The sequence below is a fragment of the Megalops cyprinoides genome, chromosome 1 (genome assembly GCF_013368585.1).
Source record: "Megalops cyprinoides isolate fMegCyp1 chromosome 1, fMegCyp1.pri, whole genome shotgun sequence".
Classification (NCBI taxonomy): domain Eukaryota; kingdom Metazoa; phylum Chordata; class Actinopteri; order Elopiformes; family Megalopidae; genus Megalops; species Megalops cyprinoides.
In genome coordinates this window covers 39,362,825-39,386,737 of record NC_050583.1, presented here as the reverse complement: position 1 = coordinate 39,386,737, position 23,913 = coordinate 39,362,825, and the positions used below count along the sequence as shown (strand labels likewise).

At 44.6% G+C, this 23,913-nt stretch overlaps 1 protein-coding gene across 4 annotated transcripts in view; it reads right to left on the bottom strand.

Moving 5' to 3' along the window:
* Positions 1 to 10,632, bottom strand: part of adam11 (ADAM metallopeptidase domain 11) — a 30,157-nt gene extending 19,525 nt beyond the window's left edge. For 3 of the 4 annotated variants that reach the window (XM_036536245.1, XM_036536271.1, XM_036536262.1), the window contains exons 1-4: positions 10,235 to 10,632; positions 9,589 to 9,779; positions 5,443 to 5,519; positions 4,345 to 4,411 (exon numbers count right to left, since the gene is read on the bottom strand). In XM_036536245.1, coding sequence (XP_036392138.1) covers positions 4,345 to 4,411; positions 5,443 to 5,519; positions 9,589 to 9,779; positions 10,235 to 10,292 — 393 coding nt within the window. In that variant the 5' untranslated portion in view covers positions 10,293 to 10,632. The remainder of the gene's footprint in view (positions 1 to 4,344; positions 4,412 to 5,442; positions 5,520 to 9,588; positions 9,780 to 10,234) is intronic. The other variant, XM_036536253.1, reaches the window with a different exon arrangement.
* Positions 10,633 to 23,913: the final 13,281 nt, after the last annotated feature.

Here is a 23,913-nt window from a genome sequence, read left to right as displayed (position 1 = left end):
TTTCTCCTCAGCAGAGGGTTGTGTGAGTCATGAGGCCTAAGCTAGGTGTAAGTGTCACATGGGCAGTAATGAATATGTACCTGATAAGTCAGGTATGTTACCCAAGACAGACAAACCAAACCAAACAAATCCAAGAAACAGCAGACGCGAGCGTCGAATTACTGCCTTCTCTCAGCCCCAGTGGACCCTGATGTCTCAGTGGTTCTGGTCCATTCTGACCCAATCCAATCTGCAAGTTGAATGGCACCTCTGATCTGAATCAAAGGTTTTGGTATTACAAATGATGAAATGCGCTGACCTCCATTCATCAATATTCGTAATGTTGACATTGACAGGCAGTACATGTATTAAACAACCCAATTTTACAGCACACACCTGAGCCAGCCTGCCTTTTTCAAGGAGTGTACTATGTATGTATATACATGGCCGAGCAGACCTGAAGCTGTTCGTAGGATTCGTAGGAAGAAGACTTCATAGGAAGTCTTAAAATGATGCATTCAATCCACTGTTTCGCCATTAACTGTACAACACAATGGAAGGACCGAGCTATGTACACTGGAGATGGAGCTACAAGTACCTGCCCAGACATAGTCTGCATTATCTGATCCACACCTGCCAGACCATAATAAAGGCATTTTAAAATGTTACCAAAACACAAGTTTTGCTCATGAACCTTCACAGCGATTTTTAAATTTTCACACAGCTCTCTAACTTCAGCCATGGTGGTGAATACTATCAATGGATTTTCCTGTGTGTAACCTCCTTTTATAACTAGTCTTAACGCAGGTTTTATAAGTTGGTCTGATTGCATTCATAGAATTTCATGGTAATTTTATTGATAATTACAAGGTATGAATTGTGTTTTTAAACATGTTGTTGTCACCTTGACATTGTATAAAAGCACTACCAGAGACATTGGAACCAAAGTCAAATTCCTTGTATGTGTAAAAGCATACTTGGCCAATAAAGTCTGATTCTGATTCTGATAAAAAAAAACATACAAGCATTCTACAGCATACTCCCTTTGTACAGTGTAAGTAATATTAATGTTTCCTACATTCATACTTTATTTGTCCAAAGACAACTAAATATTTGCATAAAATTATTTTTTTTTTTACAGTTTATCAATGGTATAGACAGGATTGGAGCTCCCATACTTCCATAAAGCACTGGGGCTGTTTCTGCATGAGCTGGCAGTAAATACACCTTTATTCCTTTTCTTTATGTGGCGGAGCCACTTAGGCTGCTCACAGGCTTTTACAGGGGGAAACGCAGAGCACTTATCTGTGCTGAAATAAATAAATAAAGGCAGAGATTACAAGGGTAAGTGGAAGAAATCATATTGCATCACACCAGGCTGTTAGTAGATGAGTATCAGGTGTCCTTTCCGCAGTGTTACTGGGATTGCGCTTTGTGTAATGGGCACTTAACAGCCCCTTCCAAAACATGCACACAAACACACGCACGCGCACGCGCACGCGCACGCGCACGCGCACGCGCACGCGCACGCGCACACACACACACACACACACACACACACACACACACACACACACACACGCAGAATCACATACATGGACTCACACATAATGCGCACACACACAGATACATATCTCAGACAAAAATGCAGTGAAATACAGCACAATCTCTTTCAGTTGCCATAGGCTATTGAAGGACATGAGGACAAAGCGCTTCTGAAGGCAAAATGACTTGTGGACTTGCACAGAGTCAGCACTGCTGATTTGATCTGTCACCTTGCAGTGCGCCTGAGGCTTTGTAAGCTGGTTTACTTTACACTCCCAGGGGATGAGAGGTCAGGATCAGATAAAGCGTTACAGTAGATGGCACCGACACAGCTAACCAGCAGATTAGATGATGGCAATGTAGACCTCTTCACCTTGGATGAAGCGTGAACTACATGTGAGAGTGTGTGTGTAGGGAGATATGTGTGCTTGAGTGTGTGTAAATAATTGCGTGATTATGGGTGTGTGTCGTGGTGTGTGTGGGCTCCCAGGAGACTGCAGATATTACATAATGTCTGCATTCCAAGCCAGTTCAGCTCTCCAAATAGCATCAAGGACCCAGGGAGCATCTACAAACACACACGCCTTCCCTTCAGTCTGCTAGGGCCCATCTACAAATAGGACCATTTGGCCTTTCGATGGAAGAGCTAAGAAACGGCACTAAAAAATAAGATACTTGAGTTATGATGATGAAGAAACAGGTTTTTGAAATAAATATGTTATTCCCTGCCAACATCCACTTGCCTTTATCCAAAGCTGCACACAATTTGCTACATCTCACATTGCATTTTTATACTGCATTCACTTTATACTCATATAGTTGGCTATTTACTGGAGGAACGCTCAGGGCAAGAAACAACAAGAAATATGTATCAAAATATTTGATCAATACAGTTATCTACAATGACTGTAATCAGGACAGCATGAATGCAACTGTGTCCCCATCACATCCCTCAGTTTCTGCATGTGACCCATTTGCGTTCTCTGCTCCACTCTGACAGCTACTGTTTGGGATTTGTTTAAATAAATAAAGACACGCATTTGACTCCCAGGATGTCTGCGTAAACGAGACAGAGGTGGGCCCAGTGAAAAACCTGGCCTGGAATGGGCCAGCGAACACGGACGGACGAACGGTAAGTGATGCTGAGTGCCCTGCAGCTCAAACAAGACACCTTGGGGCTGCACCTGACGAACGGCCGTAATCGCATCCCGCCACTTTCGTTTAACTTCTGCAACCTGGCTGCTCCTGTCCAAAGCAACAGGACACCCTGCCCGTTACCTCTCAGTCTGTGTGTCTCGCTCCCTCTGTAGCCATATTTAACACACCATTTTCCCTGACCTCTCTTCTGCCTCTGAAGGGTGATCAAATGATCCTTTACGCCCTTATTCTCCTTCATTGTGCAGCTTCATTGAGATGCCAGCAGAATGGCAGGCTGTGGGTGTGGCATAAAGTGATTGATAGACGGAGACCAATAAAAGGAGACAGGAGAAAATATATGGATAGGTCAATAAAAGAAAATGAATCACGACGGTGTTGGGAAGTGGGGATTGGCTACATTTTATCTCAGCTGGAGAATCCCCACAGCTGCCGCAACAGAGAACTGAACCGAAATGGGCAATTACTCCCTTTTAGCATTCCACTCCTGCCTTTGATATTATGCCACTTTATTCTTTTTTCTCTTTTCTTTTCCTCTCCTCCACCAACGGCTGAGTGACAGGACTGGGCCAAAATGGGCTAGGACTGCTGGCTGCCGGTTGCCATGGGAACTACTACCTGATTGGCTGGATGGGTATGAGAGTTGGAGAGTGTGGGCGGAGAAGGGGGGGGGGGGGCAGCATGCACTCACAGTGTTGGACTGCAGCAGAACCCTGCAGAGCGCTGAGGCAGAGATGCCACCCCTGCCGTCCGGAAACGCTGCGGCGGCCCTGGGCTTGACACTCACTGTTGCCCCCAGGCGTTTAGCAGGCCCCGTGACTGACACGTCTGGCCTGGCCCTCACCCGTGGATGTCTGCAACCCTGGGCCAACCTTCGAGCGAGGCATGAGAGCTGAGAGCTCGCTGCCAAAACCAACCTGGCCATTTGGTTGCTCTCGAGAGCCAGCGGAGCTGAGCCAACTCCGTCCAGCCTCACAGCAGACACACAACGCCCCGGACCAACAGGCTCGCTTCAAACAGAGCCACACACTGATCAACACATGGCAAGCAGCTGAACTGTCCACCCTTCAGCGGCTTGAGCTACAAAAGCAACTATAAACAAAATCACTGAACTTCCACCCTTGATCTTTGCACTTCCTAATGCTCGCTACAAAACAAGAATACTAATTTACTCTTACATGACCAAGTATCCATTTTATGATCATTAAAAAAGCAGGCAAAAATAAACTAGGTATAATTAAATACTCTTGGTGATAGAAACACGTGCATTTCAAGAAACCCTGATCCAGTATTTGAGTTTTTACACATGGTCTGGCACCCATTTATAAAGCTGAGTTTCCACTGGAAAAACACTGTTAAAGAACCTTGCTCAGGGGTAAAACAGCAGATACGTACTCATGACCCACTGGGTTACATGTCCCCTCAAGTTCTCCACACCACCCCACACTACCTGCCCTACTTATAAACACACACCTACACACCAACATAAACTCACAAAATGCCCTGAAGCACATCAAACACAGCTCCCATTCACCTCTGCAACAAAGACTGCAGGGAAGGATGGTACCGGTTAATATTTTCAAACAGAAAGTTGACAGCCTGAGGCAGATGTCAGTACTGAATCCTACACTGAACCAACTGTGTGCATCCAAACTGCTGTCCTACCACAGTCTGTGAGGGTTTCCCGTCCTTGTCAAAGTGCCGCTCCACATAGTCTGAGGAAAGGAGATTGCTGCACAGAAACACAAAAGCACAACTTCAGATTTCATCCAAGGGAAGTACAGGAACAGGAAATAAGACCGTTATGTCAGACTGACATTAGCCATCCAAGCTCTCGAAAGTCTCTGGATAGGATATGCCAGCCACCACTGTTTCAAGATTGTCATCACTTTGTCCTGCCATAGCAGACAGAGCAACAGATGCAGCACTTATACATGCCCTTTGTTTCACCTCACTGTCACACTCTAAAGTGAGAAATACCATTTACTGATAAATCCTTACAAGAATATGCCGCCCTGACCACATTGTCTGTCTGGGACTGTTTAGGATGATTGGTACAGCTTGTCAATGAGTACATATTTCAGTTCAGCTTTTGACACCGTTTGTATATATCAAACACATACATTGGAATTTGGAGGTGCAATGCAAGTAAAATAAAACAGAAGATAACGGAACAAAAACAATTACATAAAATACACTACATAGAAGGTATACTTTTGTGGGCTTTTGCCACAGAGCACAGATATGACCCAACACAAATGACAAAAACATAATCCCAACTATCCACATTACATCCTCAAAATAACCAGCTGCATTTTCATCATCTTCTTCATCATTAACTGTGTAGGCTAAATGATATAATTTCTCCCTGCCCTCTTTTACTCTGTGTCTTAAGGGACTGTTTTTACCATGAGGAGGGGCTCTGTGTTTTAACTCATACATAATGCAGTAATCCACCATACAACTGTCTCACTCTCAATTAAAGCAGAGCAGTCTGGTATTGTGAGTATGGCTGGGTGGCGGGTGGCATGTGGATGGTGAGGGGCAGAGGTGTGTGTGTGTGTGTGTGGGTGTGTTGTGCACATGTGTACTTTGGGCGCTTTACTGTAAATGTTCCCTTAATGACCCATCTTCATACATGAGCTCCATCATCTCTGAGTGATTTGGCATAATAGCAGTGAACAAAGGATGAGGTCAGCATTCCCAAAGGCTGCAGAGGCCCTGAGAGGGGACAACAGGTCTCAACCCCAGTGATATACTCACTGGTTTAACTCCAGGTCCAGGATGAAGGAGCTGCCAAAGGCCTCCACTAGGAAACTGCTCTGGGCCAAATGGACTGGCTGGGGACAAGAAGGAGAGACAAAGAGAAGACTGATCAGCCAAAGGAATACACTGCAAATAGACATTTACCATTCCTTCCCTCCAAAACAGCCCCACCCACCAACCTTCTTTAATTCTGAAATTTCAATCACAACAAAGTGAACCTGAGGACACACCCCTCTATTGATCTCGTTAATGGCTCAGTGTAGGATTAACATTTCTGATGCAGAACATTGCTGTGGACCCTTTCACACGTACCCTTACGGTAAGAGATCTGTTGTTGGCAAAATATTTATGGCTCTACATGGAAATGAGATTGTCAGACTACTTCAATAATTTGACAAATTAAGGCTGTATTGATTTGGTGTGTGCTGTGGTCCTGCAGGAAGGCGGCATGACAAGCCTGATAGAGAAGGATGTTAAAAGTGCAAAGGGTAGAGAAAAATGGCTACCACCATCCATCTACAGTAATGCATGGGTGGCAAACTTACTTCCTGGAGGCCGCCGTGATGAGAGGAGCATAGCAGTACATTTGAGTTGGAACAAATTTTTTACAGGTAAAATAGTCAGCGACTTGTACAAAATCTTTCAATAAGTATGCAATATTTCACTCCAGATACACCACAGAGCACAGAATCAGAGCTTTAAATTATGGTGGCAGTCCAGTGCTCTCCACTGGGAAATCACTCTACGGAATGACTCAATACAGCTCACTTCAAACCAGCATGCTTTGTTTGCCTTTGTTACCAGAAATTTCTATGGAACTTCATGAAGTCAGTTGTCCTGTTTTATACAATGTGCTTAACATAACTGGTTTCCTAATATTCTTTCCTAATATTCCTAATATCCCCAGATATTCTGTGGGAAAAAAAAATATATCCAAAGAGCAAAGACTACCACATACATTCACACAACTCAGCTCAAGAACAAACTCTATACAAGTGAAACTTGTGGAAAATGGAATTTTAACTGAATGGCTTTGCCACAGTTTAGAAGAGATCAATGTGCTCTCTTCCATGCCAGCATGGATTACGTAAACTTGTGTATCGTGATTTTCCGTAACAGTTTCAACTGCAAATGAACATTGGAGCTCACTGTGTACATGGCTCCATAAGGCATACTTAAGGCACCCTCGGAGAAAGAAATAACAGCTTGTGTGAGCATGTGAGTGGCCCAAGTCTTCTGAGTACCAAGATAATCATTTCTTGTTGGAGTTGCCATAAGTTCATTGTTTTCAGTAATGCTGTAAATTGGTTACAAAAGCAAATGTATCAAAACTGATGTCATTGAACAGACTGATCGTGTGAGTGTCATCAAAACAGTATTCTATACACCAAAGCTGCCTTTAGTTAGCTAGACTTGGGGAGGGAATGAATCAAAATGCCAAGGTGTGATTCCTAATTTATTATTTGTGACCCATTGGATTCCAATGACCATGACAACAAAAAGATTATATGTGTAATTCAATTAATAATAAACTGCAAAGCAATGGAGGCAGTTGAATGATTCAATAAGACTTCACTGCTTGATGGAGTCTGAATCGCTTTGGCTCAGAATAGTTTCCTTCCAAATACAGAGGTGAAGGTTTACTGCTTCTAGTAACTGTCAAACAAACAGCACATGGGTAACATTCAAGCCACTTTAAAATCACTGACACATCAAAAGGGGAAAGTGTGGTGTAATTGTTACAATTAAGTCAATCAGTAGAGTGAAGGAGCCAAGTGTGCCTAAGGGCAACTCAACCAACTCAACCTTTGTGTGCATCTGCGACCAAAGCATCTCTCCCAGACCTCACTTCTAAATATCACTGTCACACAAACAGGTTACAGGAACAGGACTGTGGATATACACGTGGTTGGAGGCAGGAGCCTCTAATCAATATTTTGCGGCATGAAACTCAGCACTGGTTCAGGTCAGAGCCGGAGTTTGAGAAGATGGCCTGTGTTACAAACGCACGTGGTGAGGGCAGTTCAAGGTTATGAGATTGGGGGAGTTGATGAAAAAGGGCCGCTGATTGACAGACAGTATTTATAGGGCTGGTAATGGGAGAGGCGGAGGTGTGAAACGTGATCGGGGGATGTCAGCCACTGCGGCAGGAAAGACTTGTGTGTCAGGCTGGGCCTGTGGTGGCCCGCCACTGGGTATCAAGTGGGCACCTGGGGACAGGCCATTAATCGGCAATACTGAAATAGTGTGACAAAGGGCTGGATGAGTCCCGGCTGTCAGTACAACAATGGGGCCTTTGCAGCACCTGTTATCTCCAAGTCAGGGTGCTGCTGTCGACTCTCTGCCGGCTGGGCAGACGCTAGCACTGAAGCAGACACAATTACGACCGCAAACCACCATCTGAAAGGTACATACCAGCGGTCATCAGAAAGGTCAGGCCTGAAATGGCAACAGACAGGCTTCGGAGCATGGGGTGAAGGCTCAGACTCCTGGGCTACCACCAGTCCTACGCACATCTTTGCTCCACTTAAAACCTTAATTATTTAAATGACCTCCAGCAGCAGATCCAGCTACGTAATTAAAGCATGAGAGTGCAGACAAGTCACACGACAGTCTAATTTCTTCCCAGCCATTCTGATCGGAGGACCATCTACTTCAGAAAGGACACTACAGATTTGTTTTTGAAGCCCCTGCCTCTTCTTCACAAGAAGCCACGAGGACCCTCTCTGGGAAACAACCACTCTCCACCCAGAATCGTGGGCATCCCGGCACTCTCCACACATGCTGCCTTTAATTATTGATAGGGAAATTCTTTAACATGCACTTGAATAATGAAGGAGCCAGGAGCAGACTTCTGCAGCAGGAGAATTGGAGGTGTCTTGTTAATGTTTCGTTCCATTTTCTGACGAGGAGCTGAGGAGACGCCCACTCTTTTGTTTCAGCTCTGCCTCCTTTACTCTCTTTTTCAGGACTGCACCCACACATACTTGCTAAGCAAACGAACCATTTTTCGGCTGTATTTTCTCCACTTAGCACAGTACACCTGGACAATGGTGTTCATTCTGAGGTCTGCATGGAATACCAATGATGACAAACACCCACAGCTTTCCACCAACTGCACTACTCTACAGGGCACTCCACTTATAATAAGCACTCTACATTTCGGTGTGCAACAGTAGACTGCATTATCACAATAGAAATGTTGCCAATATACCCCAGTGCTCAAGGGCTACAAGGTGGTTCTTCATACTTTTCAATACACACTGTCAATCATTTCCAGATCACAATCATGTACAGGATCCAGCAGGTCCTGCAACAACCCACTTGTCAGCACTCAGCAAAAGAACCATTACTGCAATGTGCAAAGGAACATATTGTATCAAATGTCCGCTCTGTTTGGTCCTGAAGGACTGAACTGTCTGGAGGTGAAGCCCCCCAACTGAGCTGTTTACCACTCACCTAATTACTGTCTGTCCTAGCCCCCCCACCCCCCCTAGCCAGGGCCTATAGAGGGATGAATGGCATACTGGACACTGGCCCTGTGTGGCTCAACAGGAAGGAAGCAGCATGTTGTGGTGAGCAGAGGATCAAGGGGGTGGGTGAAAGGCCTGGGTACAGGAGCTGACAGATTTCACAAAGGTGTCAGGGGAGACAGGGGGTGGGGAAGGCAATGAGGCGAATAAGCTGCCTCTACAGGGACACCCATGGGCGTCAGTTTGTTTTGAAAAGTGCTGGGGACAATGACGGGTTCGAAACGGGGACGAAATGGGCCACAACAAAAAGTGGTGGGGACATATCCCCAGCGTCCTCAGCGTAATTGATGCCTATGGGGACACCTTTCTATTACAGAATGGGCACTACAGCAAGAGAGGTCTCAAAGAACTGCACCCCAGAAAAGTAAGCCACTGACAATGCTGGACAATCCTTACTGTCGTATTAGCCACAAGTTTCAACAGTGTACCCAGGCAGCTCCAACATGGCAACATTTTGGAATGATTTAAAGCAGTTAAAATATCAAGCTAATGTACAGTATCTGTCTGCTCTTTGATGTTTATCTCTCATGATGACATTCTGTCCATTAGAATATTAATCCACAAAATGGTCACGCATCTTTTTCTCACATACAGTCACAGTCACACTTACTTGTGCTCCCTCGGTGTGATTCTTCACCCGGGTGTCCAGATGGCCATGAACAATCTCTCCCTCCGAGTCGATCTGCTGCAGGAGACGTTTGGGCTTGGTGACTTCCTCTACAGCTCCACTGCGTTCCTCCCGGGTCTCCAGCGCTGCCCATTCCCACACGCTCCCATCCCGTATCACGGAGCCGCTCCAGCCTGCAAACACGGGAGACAGGGCAGGGGAAAATGCGATTAATCAATCTGCTGTTGTTAACGTGACGGCTAAAATGTCGCAACTCTGGCAGTAACACAACACACGCACAACAACATCGACGTGCATTTTGGCGATGATTCGGTATTTTAATGTGTTCTGCCTCTCAAAGCGCGATTTACTGCACACAAGCGCCAGAAATTCAGCTCGCCAGACGTTGCGGGGAAATTCTGTTGATGCAGCAAATCTACCGCATCGGTTCTGCTGACGGGAGAGGGGCAAAACACGATCCAAATGACTTGAGGCAGAGGCAAAAACCCAGTAGCGACCTGCCGGTAGTTCACCGTTGAAGTAGGAAAAGTGATTATTGTTGCAAAAGCCAGAATTTGTCAGCGGAGGGGGGAAACTTGTAGATGAAAAGCAATGCGGTTTTACCCTCTTCCCTCCCTCTCTCCCTTACCTGTCACGGCAAACCGTGCACTCACTGCAGCAAACACCAGGCATCGCAGCGCCAGCATGATGTTCACATAGTCCCCCGGATTTGCATGAAGTGCGAGGAATAATGGTGTAAAATGAGAGAAAAAACACGGATGAACAGCAGATGACGATGAAAAACGGAGCAGCAATTACACATTTAATGGTCCCCTCTCATTTCCCCAGCGCTCTTTTGGTCATAAAAAATTGAAGTCAAATTTGTAGCGCATCATTGTGATTCAGAAAACAGGAAAAGCGTCAACAAATAGAAAAATGGAAGCAAAAATTTAAAAGGTGTGCAAAGGGGGACACACTATGTGCACAGACATGTTTTGCAGTCAGGGTGTAGGGCAGTGCGTGTTTATGCGGTCCGTCCTCACTGCCTCTGCGGTGCTGGCTACAGTGCATTGAAAATGAGAAGAGCATCGAATCTGCGTTGACTAGAACACGTGGGACCGCGTGCGCCCTCCTCTTTCCTCTCCCTGTTGCGTCCTCTCCGTAAAAACACCTGCCGCAGGATCATCTCGGAGGAATGCCACCGGTCATTTTCCTGTTTCTTTCCTAAAACTAGACCGCAAACTGGCTACAATCAACATTTTTAGGGAAATTGTTTTTAAGTAAGTCATTCATCAAACCTTTCCGATTGACCTAAATCGACGGGCTTTTCGACAGTGTCTAAAGCCCAAGAAATTCGTTATTCCATCAGGGAAACCCCCTTCGACTCTCGTTCCCTTTACTTACTGAATGTCGGTGTACGATTCTGTACCGGTGATGTGAGATTAACCATTTGAGGTGCAGCACTTACAGGATGTATATCTCACTGTATATCCTTGGCAGGAAAATACATACTTGACAAATTCTCTACCACGTCGCTTGTCTGTTTTAAATACATTTTAGGATAAGCGTATGAAAGTCATGAAAGAAACCGTCGGATACACACTTACACGGACATAGAGACAAATAACACTATTTGCGCCGAGCTAATTTTGTGTCAGAATTTGGACATGCCGAAATTGGTGCAATAATACTCATACATAGGTTAGATCAGTAGTTTATCAGCCCTACGTTCCATAGAGGCGTAACACTAAATACACTGAAACGTCTGATTCTGTTAGACCTCTTGTTCTGTTTTGCGCGAGAGGCTACGACATACGTACCGCATTGGATATCACTTATCACTCTCTCTACTGATGAATATGAGTAAAAGACTGACATGGAACAATTCAGAATGGCTTAGTTCCAAACATTCTGTGCATATACAAGGTTATTCAAATCGGAATTAAGCAACCTTCTAAATGCTTACGAACATGAACTCTTACAATGCAATGTACATCATATTGTGCTATTGGACCCTGATTTTATTATAAACTAACATTACTACTGAAGACTAAAGGATATGTTCCACTCAAACTTATGTGACAAGTAATCACAAGTAGTGCCAAGCACTGAGTGCCTTTTGACCTGCACGGTTTCATTCGAAAATCAAAAAACATCAACAATGAGATGGACAATAAAATTAAAAAGGGACACATTTTGGTCTATTTTCAATGTTCACGACAAATGCTAGATGGTACGAGGACCACATATACTACATGCATTTCTTTTTACCTGACGAATGTGACAAACATTTGTGGTAGAGGGAATTAAATCTCCCTATTCAAAACAAGTGGAATGGACAAATATTTTTGCCAACAAAAAATCATGTAACTGCCACTGAAACATTGCAACTGGGAGCTGTTGTTTGAGAAGCCATTTAGATCAGTTAGGATAATGGAGAAAGTAGCTTACACTACATGTCAAATATTGCATGTCAGCTACATGTCAGATTTATTGATGCTCCAGAGGCACACTGGTCCACAACTTCCCTTTAAATGAGGTTACAGTAGTCTGTCAGAACAGAACTCACATTGCATAGACCCATTTTCCCTGCTTCCCTGCTTAAGTCTTTAATCATAAGTCTTTGGTTTCTTCAGTCATTACTCAGATTACCTGGTGAGCTCTTGGAGTGCATGCATCTACTGTATGTCACCCAACTGACACAAAAACCCACAACTAACCTGCCTTCTTGTACTACAGGTGCACAGCATCTTGCCACAGCAATTTGCTTTGCAATACAGTATGTACTCTGCACAATACTGATGAACTTATATACTATACTTTGATTTGACCATTTCTGAGATGATATTGTTGTCATTTATGTTTTTCTTTGGTATTCTTTGCTGTGCGTTTACATGTCAAAACTGAAATAAATAAAATGCTACCCGCCTGACGACAAAAATAATGACTCTGCTCAGTTTGCATGACTGTTTAAAATTTGTGCAAGAATGATGAAGAGGGAGTCAGGAATCATAAATAAAACTATTATGAATCGTCTGGAGATTTGCAGCAAGTACAGTACATCCTGTGTCTGAACCACAGACATCATTCCAACATCTCAGCCACGTGTGTACATGATTGTTGGCAAACTAAATTTGCAATCTCAAGGTGAACACTCTGACATGACTGTCCTCAGTAGTCAATGGCACATCAGTGTGACCAGGAATCCTGCCTTACCAAGTGGAATCCTATTCTGACAGCACAGAAGGGTCCACGATTGAGGACTAAGACCTGAGTTAGACAGTGGGGACAGAGGAGAGGGGAACATTGTCAAATTCAGTGAGTGGGGAGGTATGACAGTGGAAATACCCCACATTTACAGCCTGTTTCCCCACAGGCTAAGCCACACAGCACCACTCTGTTAATTATCACAGTTTTATAAATACCAAGCACAAAAAATTAATTGCACCAAGCAGTTGGTTGATTAATCCATTGTCTGGGATGGCAAGACAACAAGACCCATAAATTGTCTACTTCTGGTTGGAGAATATGGTGTAAAAGAATTTGGAGAAGGAAGAAATAAATACTTCATGCTTCTGATGAATAAATCCTGTCTTACATATTGTTGAGAGGAAATGGTAGGATGAAGGTAGCACAATTGAAAATGATGAAAGTCAGACAAACATAAAATCACAGCTTCTTAAGTACCATGTAAAGTACAGTATAAACACATACAATGTTTATTTGTTAAAATAACTAAAATAACTAGGATTAAAAGAGACACAGTACGCACAAAAGTGCTTTCAGTGTGTCTTTAAAAATACTGCTACAATTCAACACTATGGACATACATGGTTCAAAACCTTAAAAAAAAGTTGAGCTACAAGATACATCTCCAGTGTAAAACTGCCTTCACAGCTGCACTAAGCCCATTCACATGTAGGACCCCAAAGGCAGGGCTTCAATGGTTTAGAACAGTAGAAAGACAGTGACATACAGAATCAGTGCTGACGTAAACAGCTTCAGTGATGAAGCACCACAGGTTTCTGACTACACGGAGGGTCACTGAGACTGGCACCTGGACAGCATCACAAACCTGTCACAGGGGTTCAGAGTTCACATCGCCCTGCTGTGCCAAATTTGTTATTATGCTAGCCCTGGTTCTGGAAAGCCATGTCCCATCCAGTTTCCCACCTTTCAGCAAATCACAAGTACTGGAGATACTAATGCCACTGACTAATAAGATATCATAAGTAGTATGAACAGGTTAAGTGCTGGCATGGAATGAATATCTTACGGCTGCAACATTAAGAGAAATCTAATACCATAGGAAAAAACAAATTTCCCAGAAAACTAAATCTAAGGTTACAAACCCAAGAGGTGCTGTGTTAATTTCCACTCAAGACTCCTCAGTTACATGACTGGTCGCTTCATCTGATTGAACTGTCAACATGTAAATCTTCTGTAGCACTGAGGAGTCCAAAATGAAACTGTATCTGAGAAAAGTGTGTATTTTTCAGTCAATTCCAGTCCAGTAAACAAAGCCCTGTTAAGTGGACGGGCAAAAAAAAAAAATAGATAAAAAACAAAACACTGAATAAGAGTCTGGTACCTGTTAGCAAGGTCAGACGTGCACCTCTGAGGAGCACACAGCTTTACTGTCCTTGCAAGTATAGCTTACGTCTTTGACTTCCAGCAATATGAAATGAAAAATGCTGACTCATGCATAATTCAGAGGGTCATATGCTTTGCAAACACATTCCTGTTTTGACCATTTATCCCTAAGTGTATAAATGCTTGAGCAGCACTTTACTCTAATGGACCAGTGTCGATCCAGAATGCATGCTCCAGGTCCTTCCCATTGAAAGACAGCCAATGTGGGACATAAAACACAGAATCAATAAAACAAAAGGAGAACGGAAGCTGAAGGCAGAATCTGTTCCCCGGGATGATCAAAATACTTTTTTGGGACACTGGTTTGAAATACTTTCAAACACTTAAACTGAGGGTAAAACACAGTTCCAGAAAGGCCATAAAACAGCAGATTTTTAAAAAGATATTCACAATAACTAAATAATAATGAATAATTAAGTTGCTCCAGAGTAGTCAGAGACGACTGGATAAGCAAACTGGCAAAGCACCACTGCAGAGACAGGACTGGCCTGTAATAACTGTAATAAATTATGAATTAAAAATATACCCCCCCCCAAAAAAAAAAAAAACTAACAATAAAAAAATTCACATGATATTGAGAACATTTTTCTGTCCCTGGGTGTAGTTCTCATACATTTAACCTCCATCAGTAATGCACTTTAAGTCCCAGACTAACACAGGCCTCAAGACAAGAATCCAGATTCCTGGTGGACAGAGGAGGGTCTGTGTCCTCACCACAGAGAGATGGAGGAGGCGTTGGGGGGTGCAGCACAGAACAGAGGCGTGACTCGTAGCTGCTGTCCTGCATCCCTGCACAAGGCCGCTGCAGCAGCTCCAGGTCTACCAAACACTGCTCTCCCCTGGCTGGAGGGGGAACTGCGGGGACAATCCGGGACAACAGCCCACAGTCCCAGTCAGACTCAGAGGAGGAAGGGGAGTAGGCAGAGGGGTCAGGGAGCAGGGAGGCTTCAATGCAGACGGAGGAGTAGGACTGAGAGAGGGTGGTATTGGAGTCTTGGCTGGCCTGGGGAACACAGGGGTCACCTTTGGGGCACAGCATGGGAGGGGGAATGCTAAAGTCTTGGGGTATGTGAAAGGACTGTGGACACACACCATTGTCTCTGGTATGACTGCGGAATGCTGTGGCATCCTGCAGATACGTGAAAGGTGGCTGGGGCAAGCCTGCTTCAGGAGGGTGCAGGGTTTCTATGGAGAGAGACTCTACACCAGGCAACCCCCTTGGGGATGGGTCTGTCACCCTGTGCTCATGTAAAATTGATGATATCACACCAGTGGAGTCATCACAGCTAGTCAGTGCAGAGCGACTGTCCACAGGGAGACTGAGGTGACAGAGAGGAGGGTTCCATTGCGTTTGAGTGGCAGTTTGCAGCCCATTGTCCGCCTCCAGCTCAACTTCCCTTCTCAGTTCTACCGGTCTGGAAACATCAGGCTGGCTCAGACAAACAGCTTCCCTCAGCAATGGGACGATGCTGGGCAGAGCTTCATGCTTAGAGTTAGTGGGTGTGAGATCACGGAGTTTGTGATTTTCTGAGATGGAAGGGCACCCCAAGATGGGGTCTGACATGTGATGCCAGGTGGCGGTCCGCTGCCTCTTACAGGACCTTGGGCTGAAGCTGAAGGACCTGCTGCGCTTCCTGGGGTTTCGGGCAACTGATGGGTAAGTGAGCTTGAAAGTGCTCGACTTTGATCTGCCCTCCTCCGCCAGCTCATGACCCTGCGGGGAGACAGGTGTGGGCCAGCTGCTTTCCACTGGGAGCTGCTCTTGAGGCCACACTATGCCTCCTCCATCAGGCTCAGACACAATCTTCCCCTCTGGGCAAGAGTGCTGCTGGCCAGGGGGCAAAGGGCCAGGTGCTGCTGTCGGGACAGTCAAGGCAGCCACAGGAACTGGGTCCACCTCTGCCAGCTCCAGTGAGGCGGGGAGCACTTTGGTATCCAGAGGTTTCATGCCAGGCTCTTCCACCTCCTGCTCCATGGAGGTGCCCTGAGCCAGAAGGGACAGGACCTGGGGTGGGCTGCCTTGGGTCAGTAGCGCCTGGATGGCCTTGTCGGTATCACCGTGCACCTGGGGATCCAGCTCCAGAGAGGGGTCCAGGGGGAGTGCCAGGGGAGTCAACGGCCTGGCAGGACAACAAAATCATGCATAAGACAAGCCTTCAACAGTCACTGCAGATCAGAACAACAGAGAATTATGAGGGACCAAGGTGTGGGTTAATGACTGACAGAAGAACAAGTGAATACAGATCATTGGAAGGATGCGCACAGCAGTCATAACCACTAACACTACTATTATTATGCTCAGTAGGCCACCCCGGATAAAGGCATGTCCTTGGTAAATAATGAAAGTGCCCCCTCAGGCAGTCACTGTAGGAGATGGAGAATGGCAGATCCATGTTGGAGGTGCACACCTCATTGTTGCCGGGTCCTTGATTGGACTTTCCACAAAGCCTGGCTCCATCAGAGCCACCAGCTGGTCCAGCACACTGTAGTGAGAAGACACCTGCACAAACCCACGGTGCTGATCCGACTTCAGGTGCTGTGGGGAAGGGCATGGGCGACCAGGGTAAGTAGCAGGAAACACAATCCAGACAGAACACACAAAACAATGCAATACACACACACACACACACACACAACGAATGTCTCATCTCTCCTCCAAAAGGTACACACACATACCTACAGGGCATATGCCAGCTCTCACAGAGCGTGACCCATATAGCCAGTGGTCTGAGTGCACCGTGGTGCTGCATGCTCTAGCACCACTGCTCCTCACCTCATCCTGGTCCTTGAAAGCTAGCTGGCAGCACTCGCAGTAGCCCACGGTCTTCTTGCGGCGCCGGCAGGGGGAGGGAATCAGTGGGAGGGGTGTGGGTTTCTCCTGGCTGGTGCTGGGTTCCTGCCTCCTCACCCTAGGAGAGAGTGCACAGAGACACACTAAGAACAGAGGCACTCTGAACTGCTTAGCATGGTGTGGAAGAAACTGAGGATAAATAGTGAAGAAAATCACTCATCCTCATTCGTCAAATGAAACTTTTTACATACAAGTGAGACTGACACCTGACATTGACTATAATACCATGGCAGCACAGAACTATATGAAGTGACCCCTTTCAGCCTGCCCTGCGCACACATGCATATAGTGGTAAATATAGCATAAAGTGGTACTTGGTAATGCTCCATTGAAAAAGTAGCATCAGAAAGTGGGCGTAGTCACTTACTTGGCTATGCCGTTCCCCTGGTCCTTTTCCCTTTTAGGGGGTGGAGGGGCAGGCAGCTCAAAGGGGCTGAACCTGCCATTGTAGTCCAGTGTGGGGAGGCTCATGGACTGCAGGTGGAGGGGCCTGTACTTCCTATTCACATCAAGCAACACCGTATGCATCACAACAGCAATTGTACAAATGACACGCTAGACAAATATGTTGCATGATATGTTCTCTGTAGCTTTGGAATAATGATACAGTTTAAGGAAAACAAATATTCCATGATTCGAACCATTGTTACTATAACAAATGTATCTCCCTTCTGATCCAATTTTACAAAGCACCAGCGCCATTGTAAAATACAAATTCTTTAAAATGACCACCATTTGCCAGCAAACATGCATCAGTCATCTGGCTGGCATACCAAGAAAGTACAATGGACAAGGCTCTAAGCAATGAACTCATGCAGCACCAAGGTTTTTATAACACTTATGTGGAACATGTAAAACTGGTCAATAGCTTCCAAAATTGGTCAAAGGTAGAAGATTAAAGACAGCAGGCTTACAAGTAACTATGAATTGGGACCAGTTGAAACTTTTGTTACATATTTGGGCATTCTGATGTATTCTTTGGACTACAGACTCCTGCAATCCAACATACACTTAAGGCAAGTAACAGAACCTTTTGTTCAACTGGATTAATTGCTGGACATCCCCTGTCAGTAAACAGCAGTCTGCCTTCAGTTTTGTAAAAAAAAAAAAAAATGCTTATGCTAAACTGCTGCCATTTTGTGTCTTTTGTGGCCTCAAGATGAGTTAAGTGGCACATACATTCATAGAATATTCATAGAAATATATCATACTTGGATTGTACAAACTTGCATAGGTAAATCAAGAAATGGTAAAGAATGTAAAAATACACGTACACACAAACTAGCAGACAAAAAGGACAGGGCTCTGTCACATACACACACTCACTGAATCCCAGGTCAGGCTACACTACGGGTCAAGTATCTGGGAGTCCATTTCAGAAAATGCGGACGTGATATATCTCAGCTGCCAACCTCCAAGTGGGGGTTCAGTAGTGGGGGAGTTGTTGAGAAGTGCTTTCTACAAGTTAATACCCCTTCACGTTCCTATGCCGCAGCTGAGACGGATATCTCCTGCTTTTCCATTAGACTTGCGGTATACAGGCCTGCTGATTGCCCTTGTCACATTACCAGATGGAGTCTGGTTAAGTTCAATTAACAAAGTTAGCTGAAACACAACCCTGCCACAGCAGTGTGGGGTGTAGAGGAGAGGCCTTCTCAACCGCTGCTGCTGTGGACAGTGAGAGTCTAGAAGTGCGAATGACATCTGTTAAACACCTCACCCCCATGACCCATCGTTCTCTACTGACCGAGTGGTGGCCCACCTGAGAGATAGGGTGTCATACCAAACCCTCCCCCCTCATGACTTTCCGCTCTGCCCCAAACCGAAAAGCACCTCATGACCTCGGCCCCTTCGTCTGGCCGCTGCGGTGGGCGGAGCTGAAACCCCAGCTGCAGTACGTGGGGAGCACGCCCACAGACTCAGCTTCTCCCTGGTTCTGATTAAACTTTAACGGCCCACGTTAGCCAACCCCTCCGCAGAATGCACGAGTCTCATTACACAAGCAGAGAGGCAGGGAGGATCCCTTTACACCACGGGGGTCAGGGGGAGTTGAGAGAGATTTTTTTTTTTGGTGGACGAGCTGTAGGAAGGAAATTCAGGACCTCTGGGGTGCTGGGGAGGATGGTGCGGTTGCCCGCTAGATCCTCGATTCGTCTTCCTGTTAACTGAAGCATGAGGGTGGCATGCAGATTCAGCACCAGTTTTGGTTCACGAGGAGGTGCAGAGAGATGCAGTGCACTGCTGAGGGACAGGAGTTCCTCCAGAAAGGAGAGAGGATGAGAAAGAGACTGGCTCACCTGCTGCAGTCCTCAATCTTCAAGTAGGGTGACTTCAGAGCTGCTGCTGCGAACCAAGAAGGGTAATTCAAAGTGAGAAAACAGAGCAAAACCTGCAGCATGACTCCTCTCTGGGGAATCACACCCAGTGGGAGATGGGAATGTAAATGGTATATTGCCTTATCAGAATCCATTAGAATGTGTCTATGAATATGAACAAAACAATTCAAAACTGGAAGTATGAACACAGCCAAAGGTTTCAAGGCTTTTACAGTACAGGGTCAGCTCTCATTAGAAACTTAATTAAAATGTTAATGAGTGGCTGTAATTCTGACCTTTGACAACATGGAGCACTGAGGACTCTGCAGCCTTTTTCTGTAACACAAAGAAATAAAGTTACTGTTACCAGGATATGTTTATTCCACTTACTGCTCTAAGCACCCTCTGTTGTAGACTCAGATTCCATGATAAACATACTTAAACACAAATACAGAGCAGCATATACTTCTGCTTTAGATACCAGAGAGTGAATATCTCTTGCAGCACAACACATATTGCATACAGGGCTCCCATCTTTCCACAGGACAGGCAGCAGATATCAGCTTGGAGTAGACAGGGCTCACATTACCTCCACCTTCCTGCCCTTGGCTTTGGCACTCTCTACCGTCAGTCTGTCTATGCACAACAGGAAATCTGCGTTTTGTGTTAAGGCGCAAATTGGAGATCCGATCCTACAGGTCAGCAGCCGAGGACCAATACAGAGAAACAGAAGGCTCCTTGGCATCATTCACATCAGCCTGTGCCCTACAATGGCTGAGCTCAGCTTTTTCCACTGAGTAGCTTACTGCAGACTTCACTGAAGCTTCCACTTTAAAGAAGGTGATCCATTGAGGACATCTGATATTTTACAGGCAATACAACTGCGTGAGTTTATTGTGTGCGTGCCTCTTCTCCGGTGTGATAAACATGCAGGTTTAGGTATGCCCCCAGACGCTACCAAAGACATGAGATCTCACATGACTGTAAATCCTGAACCTTCCAGCTCTATCACAGGCACATTGTGTTTCCATTTAAGGGGAACCATAAGGCACATGCAAGACAGAGGATAAGTTGCCAGGACAATGGATTAGTTCAAAAGGTTGCCAAATGTGTTGAGGCAAGTGCATGAGCATATTGAAGTCATTCGTGAGATACTGTGTTTAAACACTCTGATATTTTGTTTTATTCGGAGCAATCAAATATCCCCTCCACAAAGTAAAACCAATAAAATACCCATCTGTGAATATGAAGGTTGAAGGTTAAAGAAAAGGTAAAGGTACCACCATTAGGTTTTGCTTGCAACAAGCTAAAGCGCTTTCTCATAGCTATCAGGGGTAATGACTGTGGTATGCTGCCCTCTGCTGTCATTTCAGTTGCACTGCAGCACTAAGCACACAAAGTAGAGAGCACCGCCTGCTCCGATACTGATTCAACAATGTTGAATAGTACACTCAGATGTGGGGCAATGCATGGTCTTACTTGTTTTAAAACGAAACATTTGTGATATTGGAGAAATTGGCATGGAGCTGGACTGTTACTGTAAAATAACTTTCAGCTGAAAGTGGCTTTAGTGTACAGAGGCAAACTTATTTCCTTCATGACAGTGATGCAGAGTGAGTTTGACATTCTAGATCATGACATTCAACTTCAAAGAGAGGAGGGGTTGATGGGAAAAATCTATCAGGAAACATAGGAAACTAGGCATTTGAGCCAAAGGACACACATGGCTAAAATCTAGCTAAAAACTGGCTAAAAAACAGTTTAACATAACTATACGCTTTCTGCGCAACACTACACTGTAGCGCTGCACATGAACTCTTAGATGATTCAAAATAAATGGGTTTAACTTGTTTAAAAATAAACACTATCATTGCATTAAATATTGGACAAATAATGATACTATTCTCAAATAACATGACACCCATAGCACAGCATGCATTTAGCCAGAGCTCTTTTTTCACTGTAGTGGGTCAAAAGCAACACATCTGTATATGCTACAGGTAGCTGACGAGTTATACAGAAGCATAAATTCACTGTGTTCCACTGTTTATTTGAATAGAAGTACATGACAAACACAGCTTAACAATATTATTTGTGGTTTCTCATTGGCCATGCAATTACAATCCCCATAGTACTACAGATGACCAGGAGATTACTGTGCACAAATAATGCTGAATTATTTGACATTACTATCTGAAAGATGTCACACCCTTGGGCATGTCCCATAACTCCATCAACTAGAAACATAAAAAAAATCAGTATGATGCTGCTAATGTACCTGAAATGGCTACAAATACCTGTTTTACCCAGAATTGAAGTGTACCAACCCTTAACAGCATCTCTCTGTGATCTGACTGTTCTGATCTGCCAGAGCACTTTGCTTTGAAAAAGGATACCATCCACATGCACGATCTTCACACCCCACGAGCGGGCATTGGCCAGTACACTGCTCTCATGACATCTCTCCTGTATGCAACACATACACATCAACACACATAAATGCACGTTTAGACACAAACCCTGGCAAGTCACCACTTCACCTATCGAACTGTATGGCATCAGTAGCGTACTGTACTGTACAAAGAGGTTAGAGAATTAGTAAGGCAGTTAGAGAATACAGCTGAATGAGCATACATGCTAATAATTATTTGCTAGAGACATGGTTCATTCTTTTATTTGCTCTGTTTTGGCAGTTTAGATATGGACATTCTCCAGGTACTCCAAAAACATGAAATAATTCTTTCAGACCACCTCAGAAAAAGTGTACTCACATTGTTGCGAATAGCTTTTTCCAGGAGGGCCTTTCCACGGCTACCACACACCTATACAAACAGAAGACGGTATTGCTCATATGGATGTGTGCCTTTTTACAATCGAGGTAAAGCAGTCACATAAATAACTCAAAACTATATACTAGACATGCTCTTCATTACCAGAACATGACTTTAATTTTAGTGTGTATTCAAATTTACAAAGATGGCACAAAACTATAACAAAAAGAGACTGTGATTGAGTAGTTAGTAGGGATGTAACGATATATCAATTTTCGCGATAAAAAATGTCTCAATACCGTTGTGGGACCGTGATGAAATCAACCAGGATATTACATGGTTATTTCACTAATATAGCTGCGTTCTACTATCTCTCCTTGTATTAAATTGTATTGTTTTTGTTTTGAACTTGTACCAGGGGCGGTTTGTTCCTTAGGGCAGTCGGGTGATGCACCACCAAAGGGGGAAAGGGAAAGAATTTTTCTATCACATTCTACCACAGTGTTACACTAGCTGTGAGTGTTCTAGACAGTTTGTCCCGACTCTGAATATCATAGTCCAATCAGTGTTAAGTTGTGTTCAGTGGAGTACCGCCCCTTTAAGGTGATTTCAGTCTGGTTTCACCCAGATTGCTCTGATAGACTCTCACGTTGAGGAAATTTTTTCGAACTACAGGCACTACAATACAGAACTACAATGCAATTTGTATGGGTTCTGGGTGGGCTTGCACTAATGTGCTTTCTTCATATATAACCTGGTGTAGGAATCGCTGGGGCAGCCAGCGATCTTGTCACATCCAAGGTCAACATGGCTAATGTTACCGCAACATAGAGCAACTCAATCATCATGCCATTAAGACAAATACCGTTCAGTCGTCGTAGTAATCAGAGTAAATTGGCAACTAACAAATTAGGACCACCCAAACCAAATTTAAACATCAAGCAAGTATCTACAAAGGGGGGAAAATCGTATAACCGGGGACTTTCACGGAACTGGTATGAGTGGAAAACGTGGCTAGCCAGCTGCGAAGTAGGTAACGCTTTGTTTGCAATGTGACAATGTCAAGTTAGCTAGCTGACTAATTTGCACAATACAATGTGACAATGTCTAGTTAGCTAGCTGTTAATTTACCCATTGAACGGGTCACCTTAGTCATCATTGCAATAGTTGCCCCCCCGAGAGATTTGGCAGGAGCCGCCACTGAATTGTACATACATAGTTCATTCATTGAAAAAGACAATTCATGCCAATTTTTGCACATGCTTAGGTCATGGCTGGCTACTTTTATTTTATTTTATTAAAGAAGAAAAGCAGATGCACTCTAAGTTAAAAGGAAAAACAAATTTAATACAAATTAAAAAAGTTGACTTATTTAATAAAGGACATTTTTTCAAGTCATCATTTTTCTTCATTTTTTAATATCGCGACAAATATTGTATCGTGGACTTTTAATAGTGGTATTATGACACCTTGAGTTTTTGGTACTGTTACATCCCTAGTTGTTAGGATGAAAAAGATTCTTACGCCTGGTCTGGGGGTGGCTGTATGCTGTCTGCCGCCCCCCTGGGAGCCTCTGTGGTGGGCAGAGATTGGGGAGCTGGTAGTGGCAACCTTTGCTCTACCTGCTCTTCGCTGTACCTCCCCTGCCTGCCCCTCATGCCATGCCGCCTGGCTGCCAGATACCACAAAGCTCACATCCTTGTTTAGGAAACTTTCCACCTTCTGCAATGCAATGCAA